The sequence below is a fragment of the Psammomys obesus genome, unplaced genomic scaffold (genome assembly GCF_907164565.1).
Source record: "Psammomys obesus unplaced genomic scaffold, mPsaObe1.curated_primary_1811, whole genome shotgun sequence".
NCBI lineage: Eukaryota > Metazoa > Chordata > Mammalia > Rodentia > Muridae > Psammomys > Psammomys obesus.
In genome coordinates this window covers 21,081,627-21,097,135 of record NW_026593286.1, presented here as the reverse complement: position 1 = coordinate 21,097,135, position 15,509 = coordinate 21,081,627, and the positions used below count along the sequence as shown (strand labels likewise).

Here is a 15,509-nt window from a genome sequence, read left to right as displayed (position 1 = left end):
TTTTGCTGTTTTTCTGTGTAGCCCTGACTGTCCTAGACTCACTTTGTAGACGAAGCTGGCCACAAATGCAGAGATCCCTTTGCCTCTGCCTCCCTGATTGCTGGCATGCACTCCAGCACCTGGCTAATTAGTGAATTTTTTAAGTTCATAGTTAAGCATGTTTATTCTTTTCTAACATCTTGTGAAATGGGCCCATGTCATATAAACTTTTTCAAGATATCAATCACTATGACACTGCACATATAAATTAAGAATGGTAGATATTTTTTAGTAACTTCATCATAAAATTTTTCTGCCATAGATAATACAGAGAATTATCTACTGTATTAATATTCAAACAAGGGACTAAGATTTTAACCAGCATGCATATATTATGAGTATTGAATATGCATCATTCACCTTCATTTCTATAATATGAGGTAGACATTTTGGGCAGTTTCTTTTGAGCTATTTGCTATTTATTAGTATTTTCTCTTTTCATGACTCATTTAATAGTAATAAATAGAATATGTGTATTCTTTACAAAGAAAGCATTAGATACAATTGGTATCTAAGTACTTAATTCTATGCCATGTGTTGATATGTGCCTCATTGCTAGATTTCTCAGAAGTGAATTGTTTGTTAAACATGAGACATGGATATGTTAGATCTAATTCATTGCTTGCCAAACTATTATTTTATTGTTTTATTAAGAATACTCCAAACTAGATATTAGAGGCATCAGTTCATTGTAAAATGAAATGGTAAGTAATTTGTTCTGTCCTTGTGTGTATTAATTTCTTTTGGATAGGAAAATAAGTACTTTTCTGACAATATATGTGTTTACTGTTTTTCAAGGGAATATTGAGGAATAAAACCAATTTATCTGGAGAAAAACAAATCTTTATATGTCATGACAAGCAATTTTAATAAAATCATGAAAAAAAATCTTTGCTAACTAGATATAAACAAGTTTATTATTATTATAAGCAATACCAGATAAAACAGTTTTCTTTAGCTTTTTTCTTTATTATTATTATTTATTACAATTTATTCACTTTGTATCCCAGGTGTACCCCTCCCTCATCTCCTCCTGACCCACCCTCCCTCTCTCTGCCCCACCCCTTATCTCTGCCCTAGTTCACTAATTGGGGAGGTCATTCTCCCCTTCTATCCAACCCTAGCCTATCAGGTCTCACATCAAGACTGTCTGGATCCTCTTTCTCTATGTCCTAGTTAGGCTACCTTGCCAGGGGGAGGTGATCAAAGAGTAGACCACTGAGTCTATGTCACAGACAGCCTGTGTTCCCCTTACTAGGGAACCTACATGGATGCTGCCCATGGCCTACATCTGAGCAGGGGGTCTAGGTCTAGGTCTAGGTCTAGGTCTTCATGCCTGGTCCTTGGTTGATTCATCAGTCTTCAGGACCCTCTGAGCCCAGATATATTAGCTCTGTTGGTCTCAGATTTTAAGGATTTAATGTTTCACATGGCTTGAGATCCTACTTCATGACCCAGTCATAGATAATTTAATGAATATTGTTGTTAATGTATGTGCTTGCCTCCCAAAACCCATCTATGAGTAAACAGATGTAGCAAGAAGCCCCAAAGCACAAGGCACCATGAGGCCTACCTAAAAATACCAAGGTCAAATCCTGCATATTCATGCTTTTGAAAACCATGTTTTTTTCTGACTTCTGAAACCACCATTACTGTAATTTTAAGATTTGAAATTCAGGGAGTGAATAAAAAAATTAATTTAAGTCAACAGCTCATTGAGAACTGCCATGGTTATGATAGTAAGTTTAACATGAAAATTATATCCATCTTAATTATTGTGCCTTTTGCAAAAGGTGTCAGTTGTTTATTGTTCAGACTGGAAGGTTTGGGCAACAGTAATATCAGAGATAATGAAAGTAAAGCCTAAAGGTCAAGGAGCTTCTAGGTTGTCTTCTAATTGCTGGCCTCATGTCTTTATACTGTCAGAGAACAGACGGTGAGAAGAGGGAACATTTATTTTACATGAAGGTTTCCCACTGTTCTTGACATTTTCAAAACCTTAGCAGCAAGGCCAAGTGAAACCTGAAACAATGAATGTGGAAAATTAGGAAGGAGCAGCTCACACAAGAGAGCTGTCTCAGCCTAATTATTCAAAGATCAGATGGAAAAATGAAGTCAGAAGAAAGAACAAAATTATAGGGAAGTTACGGTGCTTGATAAAGATGGGCTGAAGTTGATAGACAGGGTGAAAATGGTAAGTTCAGTTATCTCTGACTTCTAACAAGACTGCAAAGACTTACAATAAAATTCTTTGGAATTTTTGACAGGTTAGAGATTATTAGGTTAAGGAAAATTAATATACATGAAATTTGTAAAGTATAACATTTTATATAATATTCATAGCACTCAGCAGTATTTAGAAGTCAAAATCAAGTACCTTGATTGACACATCCAATAATACCAAAACGATATCTTATACTCTTTGTATTACTAAGCTATCAACATATGCTAATTGGTTAAGGATGAAATATATGCCATAAAAGAAGAGATTATTTCAAAATTAGTTGTAAATAGTCAAAGCACTTACCATGACTAACTTTTTATTATATTTAGGGGGTGTAATTTTTATTTACTTATTATTTATTACAATTTCTTCAATTTGTATCCTGGATATAGTCTCCTTCCTCATCTCCTCCCAATACCACCCTCCCTCCCGCTTCTCCCCCTATGCCACTTCCCTAGTCCACTGATAGGGAAAGCCCTCCTCCCCTTCCATCTGACCCTAGCCTATCAGATCTCATCAGGACTGTCAGCATTGTCTTCCTCTGTAGCCTGGCAAGGCTGCACCTCCCAGACGGAGGTGATCAAAGAGCCATCCACTGAGTTCCTATCAGAGACAGCCCATGCTCCCCTTACTAGGGAACCCACTTGGACACTGCTTGAGCTTTGGAGCAACATTTGGGGATGATCTTCTGGCTCCCAGGCATCCTATTGTCTGGATGTGTTCTGAAGATTTTTGTGCTCTGCTTCCCAGTTGCTGGGATTAAAAGCATGCACCGTCATACTCTGCCCAGAAAATTGTTCTTTTTCACATTTGACACATTTATTATAGAAACAAAGAAATTCCTTATGCTACTTCAAATTTATTAACACATTTTAAATTCGTTAAGCTTAACAGTTTAATTAGAACAACAAGGAAGTTTCTCAGTGGATTAAGCCCCTAGCACACAAGCACGGCGGCACAGTCTGACTCCCCAGAATCTACAGGAGAGCAGGATGGTCCTGGTGGCTACATGTAACTTGGCACTTGGAAGGCAGGGACAGGGAATCCCTTTTATACACATGTGTACCGTCATTCACATGCGCATGTGAGCATATATACAAACGTGCATGTTCAGCGCACATACTTAAGGCAAAATGAAATCATTTAGTTGGGTGGATTAAAATAAAAATGATCTTGATGTTAAAACTTTTACATTTAATACTTTATAAACTTGCTTTTAATTGGACTTTACACAATAGGAATAGTTTAACTATCTTATGAAAAAAAAAAGAGTTGTTTTAGGAGACTGCTGCATTCACATTGTAATGATAAATGCATGAGAATTAAAGAGACAAGGCAGCAGCCCACTGCTGAGCTGTGTTAGAGTTCAGTTCCTATCTGTTGCTTTTGTGGATTTGTCATTCAGCAGAAATGACAAATGAAAATAATAAATACTTAGTCTGGTTAAGAAAATAAAAACTTAGTCTGGTTAGGTATGGTCTCTTTTTATAGACATGACCCGTCCAGTATATTCACCAATTTTCACTCTGGCCTAACTGAAGAAAAATTATGCTCCCTCATGTGTACTTTCAATTTTACTCCTCTGATAGCCATTCCTGAATTCGACTTATGTCTCTAAATGTGTCAGGGGAGTATTTCTACTCAGTTTTAACTCCTGTTTCTTCCATTCTACCCCAATTTCATGTGCCCCATCCACTGGACACTAATGGGCTAGGCCACCACAGCTCTTCAGCTTGCTCTAATCAGCGTCAACAGTGACAGTCAGTGAGTGTCACAGTCAGAGATCAGGTTATTACATTTTGTCTCCATCAGTCCTTGCCAATGAGTGAGGAAATGAGAGATGACAGTAGACGCCTACAGCCTGAGGACATCTTTCTACTTAAAGACTGAAGACAAAGATTAATGCAGAGAATCTGTATTGCTATCAATATATGATTCTTAAGGTCCATCCAAACTTTTTTATAAAAAAAAAATAAACAAAAACTCTTCTGATTTTTACTGGGCATATTTGAATAATAAGGACATAGATTATTATTTTGATTTCAAAAAAGTTTAAAGGAAAATACTAAAATTGTGGTCAATGCTTAAATACTTACAATAATCTAGTTGGCTTGATGAAACGTGAGAATTTGATACTATGTTCAGATTTCTGCACAAACTTCTACATGTAAACTTAATGCAAGTCCATTTCAGAGACATTAATTCTTCATTTCTCCCTATATTATATGTAGATTATATTTCTAAATATCTTTCTGGGAAAGAGATTTGTCATGATAAAACCCTTACCAAGAGAAAAATCAGACTTGATGTTTTAAAGGAAAATCAATTCTGTGTCACTAATATATTAAAGAGGATGTGAGATGGATTTTTTTATATGCACAACAACACAGAATTCTTGTAAATTGTTCAAACATGAAATAACCAAATAAACTTTATTATTAAAATGGATTTCTTAAGAGCATAAATGTGTAATATAACTTCTCAAACTGTTAAACCATAAAGAACTGCAGCAATTTCATAACATGGCGTAGAGTGTATATAAAACCCCAGAGCATAAAATACTCAGCTGTTCAGGTAGTGGAGGGTTCTTGGAGAGATTTTCATAGATCTGCAAATACTGAACCTATTTCCTTACCTTTCTCCTCCTCCTTACCATAACTGTGGTCCTGCCTTCCTCTGCTTCTGAAATGAAGAAATTTCTATAGTCGTATGTATTAAAAAAATATTTTCTTTTCAGTAGAATAATCTCTATACTATTCAACAACTTATAAAGGAAATCTAAAAATATTGTGTAATTACAGTTCTCTAATGAAAGACTATATGTCCATGAATATATGGGCAGTGAAAATTGGCATTGATAGGTGAAAAAAAAAAAAAGTAAAGAACACAAAGTTGGCTGATAGGGTCTGGGATGAATCTCAAAGGATTTTAGGGAGAAAATTGAACAAAATCTTCAAATATATAATAGTTGAGTAAAGTAAGTGTTCTGGAGCATACCTTAAAAATTCTTGACATTAGGTGAAAAGGTTTCAATAATTTTTATCATGACAAAAAATTTTGGATGCATCTGTAAATTGCTAATGAGGAAGAATGCTGTAATGTTATATAAATAGTTGAACCACAGTGATAAAATGTATGTACTAACTGTTAAACTTCAAGAAAAAAATTGGCTTCTTCTGTTCAGTGCTGTGGTGGGCACTGAGAGCCATGTAGCAAAGGGGCTTCTCTCTTTCCCTAAACTAAAAAATGTTGAACAGCAAGATGATTTGCCTTTTTTGATTCCAATTAGGGCACTGTTAATTAGACCATAAACTGTGGGAAAACCTTACCTATTTAGTAAAATCAGTGTGCTACTATTCAGACCCCAACCAAGAATTTAATATTATAATTTTTAAAATTTGTCATACCAGAGGAGTGATAAGTGTTCACTTATAAAAACTATCTTAGCTATCTCTTGGACATGAATGAGACTCGGTATCTTAATGTGCAGGTTTCTACCTACTGTGCTCTGAACATACATTAGTTCTACGACTTTTTTTGCATTTACCTTGGCACCTTAAGCATACTTGTTATTTGATCTGAAAGTTGGGAAAACATGAAAGCACCAAGTGGCAGCTGGACCAGTAATGAACAACTCTAGGGTCACTAGATTTAGAGCCTTTATTTGGGTTACCATTGTACACTCTGAGTTAATACTCTTTTTATTCACTTATTCCACAATTCTGCATGTAACTAGAAATGTCTTTAAAATGGTCAGTCACATGCCATTCATGTACTTAATTCATCCGTTTTCCATCAACATCACAAAATGCCTGAGTCTGGATAATATGCAAAGAAACGAAGTTTATTTCTTCACAGTTCTGGTAATCACAAACATGATGCTGGCTTTTGCACAAATCAGTCAAGGGTCTGTAGGCAGATAGCATCACAGTGGTGGGTGTGCATACAAGACAGGATGCCACAGAAATTCAGGGGTCAGTCTCACTGCTCTATAACAAGACCTTCTTATGAGGATCAAAGCCAACTTGCAACCTTTCTAAGAAACATGACTCCAGCCATCTAACCATCTCCTTTTAGACCTCACTACTTAAAAGTTCTACCCCCTCTCGCCTTGCTACACCATCCTTGTCTATCACAATAACCCTCAGGAAATATCAGCAATATCCCGGTACTTACCCACAACCATAAAATCATAAATAGATAAAGATAAAGTTATCTTTGTTTATTCAGTTTCCAAGACACTGTATGAGTTGATCTGGGCTGTCCTCTTCTCCCTATCTGTCTATTCTCACTTCAGCCTTCCTTGCTTCCTCTTTTTAGTCTTCCCAGCTTTCTTCCTACTCTCTGAGTGTGCTAACTCCTCTTGGCCCTGTCATTTTTGCACTAACAGGTCACCTGCACTTGACACTCTCTGGCCTGGAGTCCCTCTGAAGATGCTTCTTCCTCCCACTCAGGGTTGAGTTGGAATTTTAGCTCTACAATGGGAGCTCCCCTCACTGACTCATGGAATTGTGTCATATCACAATTGTGGTCATATCACAATCCCATGATCCTTTTGTATCTAGGTAATTTGGTTGTTTATTTTGTTTTGTTTTTTTCTTTACTTGTTCATAATCCCATGAGACTGACTATGTGTGCCTGTTTTGCAGTCTACATCATAGTCTCTCAACACGTATTTTTTTAAATGATGTGAAACATTCATGTTCATATACAGATCTAAGCATAAGATGCAGTTATTACATGAGCAATAATCAAGAGAATATCATGTGTGTTTGTTGTGGCAAGCCAACGGGGAGCCAGCACCTGTGATTATTTTTCCTTTAAGGGCAAGTAGGTATATGGTTACCTAAGGTCACAGGACATAAGTTATTTTAATGTTGATTTGTTCTAAACCCACTCTACACCTTCTGTTTGGCAATAATTAGAGCCTGTGATCCAAAGTGAAAGAAACATTCGCAACGCTGAATTACCTACAGCAAAGACAAGGCTGTCTAATTAGTCCTTCTATGACAGTCTTTTTTGGAATAGTGTTCTTCCCTTTGAAAAGTCTAACCATGGTGCTTATGACACCATCTCTACTGATAATTAGCAGTGTTCTCCATACACCTACTCATATTCCCTCCAAAATATCCTATGTAACGCCACCACGAGGAAAAACAGTTTCAACTTAGACAGGCAAGAATTTGAGTAGCTACCACGCGGTCTTAAACAATGTTTCCTATTATAAAAATGAAAAAAAAAATCTTCTTGGCTAGAGGACATTATTTTATATAACATGCCTGGTATATTGCCTAACAGAGCACTTCATGGATACTTTATCAGGACACGGGCTTGACTAAGATTCAGAATTAGCATGCACCCACATCTTCTCTTTTTGAACCTCAAAGATGTTTTCTTGTACTATTTCCACCCTAGTCACAAGCTTATTAACTTGGGAATGAGGTGACAAGGCTTTTGTCTTCGTGTCTTGTAATTATAATTAATAGTAAGTTAAAGAGAAGCAGAAAGCTTATATTCAAAGTTTAAAGTAAAGTGACTATGTGGCACTTGGAACAGGTGCTGGGAAGACATTCAGTGGGAGATTTTTCTTCTTCTTAATTAAAACTTTTGGAAAACAGCTTGCAGAGGGAAAGTCAGTATGTAGTTGCAAAAAGCCATGCATTTTTAGCCAGGGTCTGAGGACAGTACTCCTGATGTCTTCATCTGGAAGCCCAGAGCCTAACAAGGGCCAGTTCCTCCTCACCACCTGTGCTAGCTGGAAATCTGAGTCCTCCCCTCTCTGGGAAAGAAACCACAAAGATCTTACGTTCATTGTGAAAGTATTATTTACAGTAGAAGGTAAATGGTTAGTTTCTAAATGACACACACACACACATAAACACACATATAAACTAATGTTTCACTCTTCTGTTGAACAGTCTTTTATGTTTGCTTGTTTGGTTTGGTTTTTATCTAGACGGAGTCTCACTATGATGCCTATACTAACTTAGAAATCACTATACAACCTGGCTAGCCACAAGTCCACAGACTCAGTGACGTCTGTCTGAGTTTATCTGCCTCCTCAGAGGTGATGATAGGCATGTGCCACCATGCCAAGTGTTGTGTCTTAATCTTTGAACATACTTTTAATAAACGATAGGCTAAAGCTGATAAGGTCACATCTCCTTCAAAGTGAGGCAGACTTCCTCATGACTCTCTGCATCGTGGTGTTCACTACCCAGAGCTGTTCCAAGTCTTCTGTGTGTACTAACTTAATAAACTTTCACAGGTCTGCTATGTCAGTATTCTGATATCTCTGTTCTTCGTGTAAGAGGCCCAGGCTTAGGCTGATGAGGAAGCATATTCAAACATATGTAGTTAGTAAGACTAGAGTGAAGATCTTACTCCAGATCCCACACTTAAATACTAGGGTATTCCGTGTCATGAAAATTCTACAGAATGAGAAGTTCACAAACTCTAGCCACGGGCTGTTGTGACACACAACCTACTTTTGTAAATAAAGTTTTATCCTGTCACACTGCTGCCTATTTGTTCAGTCATTGTCTATGGCTGCCTTTGTACAACCATTGCAGCAGTGAAGAACTGCATCAGAAACTCTGGGGCCTGTACATTAAAATGTCTCTGATCTGTCTCTTCACAAAAAAAAAAAAAAAAAAAAAAGCCAAACAGCCTCTGCTTCAGATCATAAGCATTTCTTTCCCAGTCAGTGTTATTCGATCCAGCATTTTACCAATCTGAACACAGCCAGTTCCCAGGTCCCAGAAAAGAAAATATCAAATATTTCCAGCCTTCTATACAGTATTAGAGATTTTAAATGTATGCCTATTCTTTCGAAACTTCAAAATCCTAGTAAGATACGAATATTTTCTTCACTTCATAAAACTAGTAAATCCTCTAATGTAACTGAGATAACATTCTCCACCCTTTTATCTAAAAACAAACAAACAAACAAACAAAAAACAATAATTGAGGTTCCTCAGTTGACTGAGGAATATAGGTTCTGGAGACAATCCTCTCAATTTCATACTACATCCTGGCTCTAGCACCTTCTGACTTCATGACCCAGTGTGTGGTTTAACCTTTATGTGTTCTAGTACCTCCACCTGCAAAAGTGATGACTGTGCTTAACCCACTTAGTGGAAGTGTTATAATGATTAAGAAAGTTAATGCTTGCAGCTTCCAAACCAGAAATTGATTCCTATAAAGTGTTGGTTACCTCTCCTTCAGCCTCTCCAAAAGACTAATTTAGAAATAGATGGAATTATCAAAGCTGAAGCCTGAGTATGATGTGGAAATGTTCAGTGAATTAATTACCTAAAGAATTTATATATATCAAATATTATTCTTCATTTATTATGTAAAGACATTTTTGGGGAAAAAAGTTGAATGAAACATCTATTCTTTCTGACAACTTAATATATCATTCAAGTCTCATAATATTACAAAAATCAAAAAAGTTAAATATGATAAATGAAACATGCTGCAAAAAAACTTGCAGATGGTTTAGGACACTTAGTTTTCACTGGTTTCTCTAGCATTTACAGAATGGGGCATCGTAGCTTCAAAGGATGCGTCTGCTAGTTTTCTTTAAGGCTAGTCTATCTTTTGGTATTGCTCATTTCCCAAATGAGTTCTTACCTTAGATTTGATAATGTCTAATTGAGCATTTACAATGAACAATAGCATGTAAAATCCCTTTAATTGAGTTATTGGTATTTATAATATATTTACAAATAAAAATTTTGAAAAAAAATGTGTATGGTTTAGTAATAACTAAAATCATCAGCCATAAAACAAGAGCATCCTGGACCCAAAGCCAGTTTTCACCAGTCACCAACTGTGAGACTAAGAAACATGCACAGTGTCTGGTACTGTTTACTTGGGATCGAAACAGCAGCACAAACAGCACCAGTCGCTTGGTCATGTATCTGACATACAGTTATTAAATAGATCCTATGTGCCAGACACTGCTGAGTTTCGGTTACAACAAATAAAACAATCTTGTGAGATTTCATAATTAATTGTAAGAATTAAGCATTTAGTTCAAGGTGTGGGAGTTTAAGGGAGTTTGATATCATTACCATTGATGATGATGGTGGTGATGATGATGACGATAATAGAATTAGGAATGATACTTTACTTCTGTCCGAGGAAATAGTCCTGGTTCTTGCCTCCCAAATTGTTGAACTTGGATTGACTCAGGATGCACTCAATGAATAATGCAGACGTGTATTTTTTATTATTATTTACTTAAAATTTGTGCTTAAACGTTTCTTTTAAAGATCTATTCATAGATGAACTGAATTATTATATTCTTTGAAGAATGGAATATCAGTGTTTGACTGAAGTGTTCATATATTTATCATAAAAAATATTATATATATATTTCATGCGCACATGTAACAAAGTATTATATATACACATATGTACATATATTATGCATACATACGTGCACAGATATACAGGAACTTCCCCTAATGTAGGATTTTACTTTCTATGACTTGAGCAACACAAGGTCAATTATGATCCAAACATCATAAACAGAAAATTTCAGAAACAAACAGTCTGACATATGAAATGCACACCGTTACACGCGTGTAACATCACAGAAGCTCATGCTTGGCTGCCTCATCGTGGCTGGAGTAGGAAGCATTTCCCTTGCTAGCAAATACACTCTGTGTGTACTGCCTTCTCAGTTGTCGCTGGTGAGAGGAGCCAACAGATTCCTGGTATCAATGTGCTTGTGACTAAATAAGTCCTTTTTAAACTTTATAATGTCCCCACTTGCAAAATCCTTGATTTTGACAAGTCATATGTATCCCAGCAAAACCATGAAGTACCTGCTTTAACTGAAAAGCTGAACATTCTTGGCTTACTAAGAGAAGACAAAAATTGCTAAAAGAAAGAAAGAGAGAGAGAAAAAAAAGGAAGAAAGGAAGAAAGAAAGAAAGAAAGAAAGAAAGAGAAAGGAAGGAAAGAAGGAAGGAAGAAAAGAAAGAAAAAAGGAAGGAAGAAAGGAAGGAAGGAAAGAAAGAAAGGAAAGAAAAGAAAAAGAAAAACAAGAAATTGCCAAAAACCCTGAGCAAGAACAAATCAGTTCATAGAACTGTGGAGTAAAATTCATTAGTGCCTGTTTAGCTGCCAGATGTCAGGCTTCAAAAGCTATGGCTACAGTGCATGGGAAGTCCTGAGAAGAAATAGAAAAGGCAGTCATGTGTGAGTGGAAGGAATGAGCAAAAATGTGTTATATGTTTCTATTTCATCACTAGCTATTGCTGTGATCTCTTACTGTACCTAATCTTTAAATTTAACTTTATCATAAGTGATTTGTGCATAGGGAAATAAAATATGTGCCCTGTATAGGGAGTTTGAAGCTTTGGGTGGTTTTATGTGTTCACTGGGGAGCATGACTTGGACTGTATCCCCTGCAGAAAAAGAGGGACAGCTATATATATATATATATATATATATATATATATATATATATATATATATATATATATATGAGCACGTGTGTACGCACGTGCACACCCACAGATGTGGAATGGTAGAAGCTGTTGCCATGTGACACAGGAAGCATCCGAGTGGAAGGACTAAGGAGGGCCATAAAGGACATTTCCAAACTGATTTGTTGTATTGAGCTTCCGTTTATGTACTGCCCTTTGCCTTCTACACATAGCTCTCCTCCCAAAAGTCAGTTTGGAAACTAATCTCTCAAAGTTTGCAAAGACATCAATGATTTTAGTCATCTTCACTTAAAGAGGATCATTTATCATCTAGTCAAGTGTGCCTGTGTCTGCCAGGATAGCTGTGAGCCAACATATATCATACTCAGTAGCTCCAAGGATTTGCTCTGCCTTCTAGTGTGTATTTGAATACAGAATTTGTTTCAATCTGACATTTTTACCTCTCATCATATTTTTCTTCTAATTAAGTTCCATAAATGCATCCTTTAGCTGTTTGAGTTATAATAAATTTCTTTCTTGAATTGGCCTTCTAAAAGTCAAAACCAACTTTGTGATGAACTGAAATATGAATAATTTTCTTTCCATTATCTTTTTTTTTTTCAGCAGCAAAATACTGAAAAAAAAAATAAGTAAAGCAGTTTCCCTAGAACTAGATCCTCGATCATGGTTAATGTGTGCTGATGCAGGAGATTTGATCACACTGTGAACCGAGAAATTGTGTTATTTATTGGAAAAACCTGTTCTTAGTTGTGGTATGGTTCAGCCCTAGCACGTTTAATCTGAGAGCTTTTTGCTTGAATATTGTAAACAGGATTAAATAAAGTCAACCATAGGTCAGGAGGTGGAGCAAGCAACCAGTTGACAGGAAGTGGACATAAGAAAAAAAAAACATAGAGTAAGAAGATGTCATGAGGATGGATAGAATCAGAGGAAGTAGAAGGGAGGGGCATTGAATTTGAAGGAGATTGTTGGAGACAGTTGAGAGAGGCGGCATTCCTTCCAGGTGTCAGCTGAGAAGGAAGGCTGGCTGGGTGCTTTCTTTGCCTCTCTGAGCTAGCAGGCTTTCAGCATCTGGCTCCCAAGTCTTTTTTTGTAAAATAAAATGATTGGGATTTTGTTAAAAACTAGATGTTGTTGAATTCTTACAGCAGGCCAATGTAAGGGAAGGATATTTCAATTCATAATCTGGAGGCTTAATAGTATTGATGGAAGGGATAATGAGAATATAGTTTTTGTCATGAAAGACCCAGAATAAACACACAGACACTTCATATCTTCAGGAACTGATTCCCTAAAGTCCATATTACAGAAAAAATAAAGTAACAAGGCCATTTATAGACTAGAGAAATTACTGTGCAGTATTATTTCTTAATCATGTTTTGTTTCATTGTACTATCTAGGTGAGTAAGCATGCTATTTGTTGGAACTGAAATGACTCAGCAGAAATTGAACATTTTGTTGCTAATGTTGAAGTTGGTATTTCAATATGTACTTAACACAAGACTTGTCTGCATCTATTGGCTCATCAGGCATAGATGAGACTCTGTGTAAATACGATTAAAGCATTGCTATAGATAAAATATCAGGCATTAACTTTGTTGACTGTTTTACAATAATTTAGCTCCTATATTTAATGGTCACAGTGATGGGGTCCAGTTCAGATAATAGTATTGAATGTGCTAATCATTAGTTTTATATTCTTCTTTCTCATTTCCCTTTCAGCCTTTATAAAGTGGAAATTGCCTTATACATCTTGAATTCATTACCATAATTTGTGTACAATGCATTGGCTGAGACTAGTTTCAAAAGCATGTTAGCAGAGTTCTTTAGTGTGAAGTTAGTGGACCACCAAGTTAATGTTTCAGTCATATGTACTATAAAATATAATAATGTGATTATGATTCATTACTTTTTTCAAAATAATATCTGATTGAAGACAGATTATATTCTGAAAATGATTTTTTGTAATAAATATTTTATTGGTCAAAATATCCTAACACATGAAAAAATAATTCCACTTGCACAATTTTTTCTTCCTAAAAGAAAAGCCAGTTATTGTTTTAAATCCAAAATTATACATGCATGATCACCCAAATCAAATACTTCATCTTGTAAATGAGGAATCTGAGATCCGTTGAGTTGATTAGATTGATGATGATGAGAACGTTGTTAGTAGAGTTATAGCTGGTTTATATAGTCTGTTTTTGAAACATCTGGGTAAAGCCTTCCTTAGTAAAAACAATGCCATTTCTTTATTCGCCTTAGAAAGCTGCCAATCCATAATGCCCTTTCCATCTCCCTACACAGTATCAACCTGCACCCCTGCAAAGAATTCCTGGTCTCCTGTAGTGAAGATCGCCTCTGGAAGATGGTGGGCCTCCCAAAGGGTAATGTGTTTCTTACGGGATCTGGCCACACTGACTGGCTGGCTGACTGCTGCTTCCATCCCAGGTCAGTGAACACATTCCCTATAAAGCCTGCTTCCTTCAGGGGAAGTGACTGTTTGATCTGATTCCACACCCTGATAGCTTCCAAAGAACAGCTGTTTATTTTCTCTGAAATTTTACACCCTCCTCAGAAATCAGAATGTTGTAGATGAATGCGCTTTGGGCTTTAATCATATTGACTGTAGATTGGTTGCTTTTGATATCGATACATGGGAAGCCCAGTACACATGCTGACACCGTTAACGAGAGTAACAAGCACTTCAGGGCATGTGTTATTAATGATGCTGGTGAGCAGCAGCTCTGAGAGGGCACACGGGATTCCAGTCAATGATGCATGCCAGCGTTTAGTGTGTCTTTGTTAGTCTACAGGTTTTCCTTTTAGAATTAAGTTATCTACCTAAGAGGACCAGAAAGCCATAATCAATTTCCTTTAAAAATCCAATGGCATTCTAGCTGTTGAAGAGAGCAGACAGATCTGAAGACACTTCGGTATTCACTGAAGCTGTGTATCCAAACACTCAGGCCGTGACAGGAAGGTTGCTCTTAAGAACACAGGTGGCACAGAAAGAAGCCTATTCAGGCATCCTTAGTATCAGCTTCTGCCAACAAGGCTGGCTACTTTCTCCTATTCATTCTTGTTCGTTACAGTTTTTCAATACTCTTATCTCCTTTCTACTCTGGCCTGATTACTTTAGGGCACTTGTGGTTCTTGGATTCATTTTTAAACTATTCCATTTGGAAGTTTTTTCCTTGCGAAGATTCCTTATTGATTTATTTTCGTGTTTTCACCAAGTTCCTTTTGCACTAGTCATTTTTAAAATTAGATTGAAAAATATAAATTTTATTCAGAAAGTTGAAAAGGCAACAACACGACTGAAGTAGGATTTCTTTTTGTAGTTTTTGAAAACTTCACAACGTTTAATTTATCCTTAGTGCTGCGTGCTTGAACTTAATTTACGAATATGTCATATGTTCCTCATCTGATGAACAGAGCTGTGCTACCCTCTCACCTCTGAGAAGCGCAGAGCCCATCTTGCAAGTCAAGAAGACACAATTAGAAGTGCAGCCTATCACTTCAGTAGCTCCTGGGCATACTGATCAGATTTTGATAATGTCCTGTTACCATGACAGCCCAGTGACTCAGATATTTTCTCATTAGTGCTTGACCAGCAACGGTCCTTTTAATAGATCTTCCTGTTTCCCCAGTCAATTACAGGAATTAAAATGAGGTTAGATACATCATTATTCACTTTTAATAGGAATTTACACTCAGTTCTTTCTGATGTCAGGAGGGTTGTGAATGCTGTCGTACTGTTTCTCTACAGTGCATGA

At 36.5% G+C, this 15,509-nt stretch overlaps 1 protein-coding gene across 2 annotated transcripts in view; it reads left to right on the top strand.

The window, feature by feature from the left end:
* The window catches only part of Spag16 (sperm associated antigen 16), a 912,250-nt gene that overhangs the window by 373,212 nt on the left and 523,529 nt on the right, over nucleotides 1-15,509 (top strand). For both annotated transcript variants that reach the window (XM_055617071.1, XM_055617070.1), the window contains one exon: nucleotides 14,038-14,181. In XM_055617071.1, the coding sequence (XP_055473046.1) occupies nucleotides 14,038-14,181 (144 nt within the window). The remainder of the gene's footprint in view (nucleotides 1-14,037; nucleotides 14,182-15,509) is intronic.